Source organism: Urocitellus parryii, chromosome Y (assembly GCF_045843805.1).
Source record: "Urocitellus parryii isolate mUroPar1 chromosome Y, mUroPar1.hap1, whole genome shotgun sequence".
Lineage (NCBI taxonomy): Eukaryota > Metazoa > Chordata > Mammalia > Rodentia > Sciuridae > Urocitellus > Urocitellus parryii.
The window spans coordinates 12,549,825-12,557,050 of record NC_135548.1 but is presented as its reverse complement, the minus strand read 5'-3'; the positions used below and the strand labels follow the sequence as shown (position 1 = coordinate 12,557,050).

At 44.1% G+C, this 7,226-nt stretch overlaps 1 protein-coding gene across 1 annotated transcript; it reads left to right on the top strand.

Annotated features, from left to right (window-relative positions):
- Positions 1-15: 15 nt before the first annotated feature.
- Positions 16-4,320, top strand: LOC144251119 (transport and Golgi organization protein 1 homolog). The gene is made up of 6 exons (XM_077794216.1): positions 16-95; positions 277-414; positions 1,394-1,470; positions 1,596-1,667; positions 3,028-3,178; positions 4,067-4,320. Exons 1-6 carry the CDS (start codon positions 17-19, stop codon positions 4,318-4,320), a joined length of 771 nt encoding a protein of 256 aa, XP_077650342.1. The 5' UTR covers position 16.
- The last annotated feature ends 2,906 nt before the right edge of the window (positions 4,321-7,226 follow it).

Sequence of the window (7,226 nt, the reverse complement as noted above, 5' to 3'; positions counted from 1 at the left end):
GGAAATGACCCAAAAGATGGCAGTGTGGCAAGATGAACCCGTGATTGTAAAACCTATGCCGGGAAGACCAAATTTACAAAATCCTCCTCGGAGAGGTAGGGGGCACTTTGTAAAAGGAGCTATTTTATTTCTTGGTGCAGAATGTATGTAAATTACTTTTTACTTCTGTGTGTAATGGTTATGAAATAATCTGAATGATTTGCTAAAGCGGGAGGTGAGGGTTGGTGTCAGCGAGAAGGCTGCCTTAAAGTAGTAACATGGCATTGTTGTCTTTAGGTCCACTGAGCCATAATGGCTCTTTTGGTCCATCCCCCGTGAGTGGTGGAGAATGTTCCCCTCCACTGACAGCAGAGCCAGCTGAGAGACCTCCTTCTGCTACTCTTAATCAAAAAGCTATGCCTAGAAACGGATTTGGTGAGCATTCACATGTTGCTTTATAGTAAACTACTTCAAGGTTTTGTTTTTTTTTTCCCTTTTGAATATTCTAATGAAAACATAGAATTTGGGCCTGTACAATATATAGAAGATAATTTCTTACTTTATCTTAGTGAATGTTTTCTGTAAAATCTGTTCTAGAATAGAAAACATTTTTTTTTTTCCTGGAGGTCCCTGTATTGTTTTTTTCTTTTAAATTTTACACTGTGAAGTGTAAACCTTTATCTTTAAATTAAATCTCTATGGTGTTCCTTTCCCAAATATTATAAAAGTAGCCTTAAACTTTATGTAGCATACATATTTCCAACATGAAATACTGAGTCTTATTTCCAATTCTAAATAGGACTGTAGTCTTGGTAAGATTGGAAGTCAGGTTATACAGACTAAAGAAAAGCCAGCCTACACATACTTCAAGTCTATAGCTTAAAGTTTAGGACCAGTACTTATTAATCTGCTGTTCTATCAACCCAAGGCAGTTCTTTATTTTACTTAAGTCTCTTCATAAATTGTGATTTACATATTGGGCAACCCATTTTTTAAAAAAAAATATTTTTAATTGTAGATGGACATGATATCTTTATTTATTTTTTAAATGTGTGCTGAGAATCAAACCCAGTGCCTCACACATGCTAGGCAAACACTCTACAACTGAGCTATGACCCCAACCCCTGGGAAACCCATTTTTCATGTTGCTTTCTAGTTATTGTTGAATCCTGACCTGACCTGTCCACCAGTGATTTATTTCTTCTGAAAAATACATACAAGGGCTCTGGTCTTTCTTTCCCAAGGCGTCAATGGATGGACCTTTACCTCGTACTGGTCTTCTGAGGCATCTGGGAAACCCGTTGCCTCTGGTAAAGGGACCAAGTAACTTCAAAGAATCTGTAATTGTGGATGGATGATTTTTATTCTTTTCATGTTAGAATTAAGTCTGAATCCATTCTTTGATCTCTAACAGACCCAGGATGTGGTCCAGCTCACATGAATAGCAGTTCCAGAAGTTCTTCTCCAGCTAAGGTGACGAATGAGGGTGAGGTAAGTTCTGTAGTTACTGTGAATCATGTGGTCATGCAGGAACATGTAGCTTTCCTACAGTACTTGCTCTTTGCTTTATCCTTCTTTGTGTTCTATTTGTACTATCCCTTTTGTTTCTTAAAAAGCAAACTGTTCCCCAAGAACCTGAGACCCCCTCAGTCTCCACAATTACTTCTTTGACTGAGCATCCAGTTGGAGTAAGTACTTAGAGGTTGAGAACTGAATTGGGTTTTATTCTGTGCATTTCTGGGAAGGATATTCAGAGCATGACACTGATCTTGTTTGCTTTAAACTGCATGCAATATTGAGCTTACTTTTCTCATTAACTTGGGAATGTTGCTTAAGTGTGTACAACTATAATGAACTATAGAATGTGAAAAGTTATCACTCTAACTTTATATGGTGTTTTGTGTTGAATGTTCAACACAAAACACCATATAAAGTAAAAGTAAAGGCAAAGTAAATTCATTATAAATTATATAATTCATCATTTTTATTTTTGTTTGGAAGAATGTTATTTAAGAATTCCTTCATTTGTGCAAACCCTATTTTGAGTGATTTGAATTAGATTGGTATCAGATTTTCTGAAAGTGAAATACTGTTTCAGTGAAACAATGATCATCTGAAATGACCTCTTGAGCCAGTCCCAAGAAATGGTCTCATTTGTTCACATAAGTGTATTCTCTTGTAACTGTGTTGCTATTATATCCGGTAGGTCTTCTGCAGCTCTATAATAAAATAAATTTTTAATTGTTTAGTTTCAAACCCACTACTCATAGGAAATGATAAATCAATATCTCAAGTGGTGTACAGTATATAGCACTGTGATGGAAAATACTTCTCAAGTTCCAGTGTATATATATTCCAGGAATATACATCTCTAGAGAAATCTAAGGGCACCTTAGATTTCTCTAGAGATGTATAGATTTAAAAGAGAGCAAAGACCCATTGTTAGAGAGGAGTAGAGGTGGGAAAAGCATGGCTTGGAGGCAAACCTGGGATTGAGTTCCTTTAATATGCAGTGTGGCCTTCAACAAATTATGATATTCCATTTGCTTTTGTTCCCTCTTATTTAAAATAAGACAGTCTACTTAAAGATCTCAGAGGTTGAATAATATATGAAAGACTGACTGAAGATACTCTGGGTAGAGAATGGATTTTTCATTTTATTCTGTTCATTCTTAATATGGAAGTAATGAGCTATTGTGATGAAAGGGAAGTGATGGGGAGGGGGGACTCCCTTTGAAATAGATTGTAGTGAATACAGCATGACATACTTGTCAGAAATCACCTCTGTTAATAACCTCTGCCAGTCCTCTTGCCTTTCCCTTTCCTGTGCAGATATAATCAGTAACAAACTGCTCCCTCTTGTGGCATCCTTCCAACTTCTGTAAGCTGTCGGTGGGAATACACAGGAGGGGTGGGTAGTTTTGTTGCACTGATGGTGTTCTCTGGACAGGTGCCTGTTTTGGGTTTTAGCTTTTATCGGTGTTGATACTTTGTCTTAATACATAGGAATTTTAAAACTTTTAACTGCTTTCAAATCTTAAATTGCAGGTTCATATGGCTATGAAAGGGCCCCCTCCTTTCTCAGGGGTACCCTTCATGGGACCCCCGATGGGACGGCCTCCACCACCTCCCATTCGGTATGGACCACCACTTCAGCTCGGTGGGCCTTTTGGGCCTCGGCCAATTCCTCCACCATTTGGTATGATGATCTGAACAGTAGTGATTGACTTATAAATCACATTCATCTTTCATTTCTATTGCTTGCTAAAACAGTTGGTTGCTATCTCAGGTCTTTACAATGAAAGGATAAAGCTGAGTACATTTTAACTTTTCCTCCAGTTTTCTGGAACATATGGGACAGTACATAATCTTATACTGAGATAGGCAATAGCTATCTCTCATAGACAAGGATAAGGGGCTATATACAGAAAAGCCAGAAATATTACTTCTGCAGATGTTTGTTGAAACTCTGTTGATATGCACTGCAATAGATGGAAAGGTGGATGAGACACATGCCATAACTTAAAATTTTGTCACAGATATGAAAATCCTATAACATAAAGTTTGTAATCGCCCATAATGGAAGCATAAGCAGTAGGTTATAGAATATAGAAAAGTCAAACCCTCCTTATCTTGAGAAAAGTCAGAGGGAAGTGTTAAAGAGGAGGATTTAACAGTGACCTAATAAATATTGCTGATTTAATTAGGTGGCTGTGGAAGGCCTTTTCCAGGAGGGCATGCACCTTGATTCTGATGGCATGTGTAAAGTCCATGCTGAAATACTTCATGAATTTTTAATGGATACAGTAATAAATAGTGGAATTTCCTTTTATCAAAATTTCTTATCTTGTCATGGTAATATAGTACTTCCAAATATAAATGGAGCTCTTGTGAGATAGAAATAATTCTGCAATTATATAGTAGGGAAAGAAAAAAGACAAGCCTGGAGCTAGGTAGAGCCATGTTTAAATCCTTAATATGTTGCTTCATGGCTGGTTGGTCAAAGGCTATAACTAAACTTGTTCCATCTCAGTTTGCCTCATCTGGCAAGTCAGGATGTTCACCAGACTTCCTTTTTATTTTCCAGGTCCTGGTATGCGTCCACCAATAGGCTTCAGAGAATATGCACCATGTGTTCCACCTGGAAAATGGGATTTGCCTTTTGACCCTCGTGATTTTTTTCCAGGACCCGCACCAGCACCATTTAGACCTTTAGGCTCATTTGGCCCAAGAGAGTACTTCATTCCTGGTGCCCCATTACCACTTCCAACTCATGGTCCCCAAGACTATGGGCCACCACCTGCTGCAAAAGACTTAATGCCTTCAGGCTTATACACCTAATTCTCAGATTAGTGAGGGCTGTTCACAGGCCTTAAAACAGGGCCCATAAAGTTAACCTCTGACACTTAGTCAGAAAATGGACTATAAACTATTCATCAAGTTAAAGGATTATTGGCTTCAAAATATAAAAGTTCATTTTAAATGGTTTATGTTTTTAGAATGAAGCTGCCTTGGTGCAGTATACATTTTGAGCCAAAATATTTTCCCCCTAAATATCCCCCACTTAAGCTAGAGTATCCTTCCAATTTTAAAATGTGCAATAAGGAATACCTTTGTTTTAGTTAATGTAGCATATACAATTGCTAAATGATTTAGAATGTCATAATTATGGACATTTCCTGTGGAAATGCTTTAAGAACATGTATTTCCATTATCCTATTTTTAGTGTATTCCAGTTGATAACAGAGAAATGGTGTTTTATAAGCTTGATTTTTTTCTCTTTCAATATCTGGTCGCAGAGACTGTTACGCTAAAAATGTTTACTCAAAGATCATAAACTTCATTTTCCTTCTTGCTGAAGTTCTTTGTTGTAATAGTTCATAAAAATGTTTATTAATATTTCCCAAGTGTCTGTTGATTCATTGGATCGTCATGAGACTTTGTGCCATTGGGGAAGTGTGGTGAGCCGTTTCTGTGAACTGTGGCCGCCATTACAAGATGGCGCTGGTTTCCCCTGTAGTCTATGACAAACAACTCCTTATCAGAATGAGTTGGCACGCTGTGACTTGGCACCCTATGAGAAAAGTCCACGTGGCAGTTGTGCATTGGGGCTTTATCTGCTTTATTAAGGCTGGGGCACACGGGAGTAGTAGTAGTGGCAGTAGTAGTAGCAGTAGTAGTAGTGGCAGTAGGAGTAGCAGTAGAAGTAGTAGTAGGAGTAGCAGTAGAAGCTAAAAGACATGTCAATACAAAGGCCTGAATAAACAGCTGAAAGAAGAAAAAGTATCAAGGACCTGAATAAACTGCTGAGAGAAGATTCCCGAGTTGCGTCTTCCTTGCGGGCAAGGGGTCGCGACAGGGAAGCATGTCAACTCACTCTCAGAATCCACCCCTAGGCCTCAGAAGCAGCAGGGTCAGGCCTGCTTGGGGTTCTCCACTCAGCCCAGCTTTCCAAGACCCCTGTGTCCCTGCCTGCAGGAGCTTGGGGACCAGCGGCTAGGGCCTGTGGGCTGCCCACTGCTACTAGGGAAGTGGTAGCACGCCTCTGCTCTCCTGCTGCCTCCTGCCACAGTCTAGAGAGCTCTCTGAGCCATCCTTACACCTGGGAGCCACTGCCCATCTTGGGGGGAGACTGACCCCATGCAAGATGTAAATAGCAACATTCTCAAATACCTGGGGAGGGCCGAGGGGCCTGGCGGGAGGGGCTGCAGGGAAGGGAGAGAGGAGGGAGGGTGCTGGGGGACTGGGTAGGGCAGAACTGGTAGGGCCAACACCTGGAGGGCCAGAGCCTGTGTCCCCACTCCCAGCTGAGGGGCAGAGGGTGCTGGGCTTGGGGCGAGGAGGGACCACCACGAACCCAGCTTAGGTGTATTCTGAGGGCGAGGTCGGCACAGAAGCTGCCTGACACAGCCAATGCCCGGGGAATTGGGGGAGGTGAAGACAGGATCCTCTGGCCCTCTGTGGAGCCAACTCCCAAGTTCAATGCCTGCCTGCCCAGATGGGTGTTTTTGAGGGGACAAAGATGGCTTAACTAAAGGTCTGGAGACAATGGATGTCCCATGAGATCCACTCTGAAGTGCAAGATTCAGCTGGCTCCAGTGGACTCCTGCTGTTGACCTGCACCCCTGGGAGCAGTCTACCAGCTGCCAACAGTGGTGCCTCTGGGGACAGGTTGCCCGTTCTGGCAGGGACCTCCCACCAGGGAACATGAGAGCCTGTGGTGCCCTGGCTTCCCCCTGTCCCCAAGGAGCTGGTGTCTCCTGGGTGCCTGAGTCAACACCCATCTCAATCCTGTCCCACTGTCCTGGCCATGAGGATATTTCATCTCTGGTGGCCACTGCTGTGACTCCTGGACTGTCCTGTTGGCACCAAGCCTACTTCCCAGAAAGCAGTGGGTGTACAAGAGACACCAACAGGACCACGGGGACGCCCGGCCCACAACCCATGTGAGATGGAGGCTGAGATGGTGGGGCCTTTCCAGGACCCCCCCCAGTGCCGTTCTCTCCAGGAACAACCTCCAGCATGCCCAAGGCCGTCCACCCACTTCCACGGCCACGGGGACTGGCCTGCGTGGAACATGCCTGGCTGGAAACCTGCTGTGGGCTCCTGGGGAAAGCATCATGTCCCACTGAGCAGCTGGGATTCCTCGGTGGGCAGTGAGGTGACTGCTGCTGTGTGGAGGGGCAGGGGCCGCAAAAACGGGGGTGGGGGTGAGTTACCATTCGCTGAGCGCCATCCTCCTGTCGTAGACACGGATGGAACAGTCACCAAGGCCAGCCACAATGAGCGAGCGGTGGGAGTCGCAGGACAGACTTGTCACGCAGCTGTCGGCGCCCGTGGGGATGTCCTGGCCCAGACAGAGAGGGCTGAGATGGGGCACCGCTACCCCAAGCCCACATGGGCCTCACCTCCCTCCCTGGGGACTGCGGCCTTTGCCTCCACCTGCCAGAGGCCATCGCAGGCTGAGGAGCTCAGATGGGAGGGAAGGGCAGGGGCACATGGGACTCGGTGCAGCCAGATCTGCCTGAACACCTGCCCTGCACCTGCGCACTGGCCAGGGCAGGCCGAGCTCCGGCAGCATCCTGGAGGCACCCAGGGCCACCTGGCTATTGGCCAATTAAACTTCCCAACACCATCTCCCTCTTTCCTGAAGAGAGACAAAGTACACTTTGGCAAGGAGAACTCCTATTAGCTAACCCTGAGGACTCCTGATCAGTCGAGGGAAGAGCGGAAGCGTGGACCCTGCT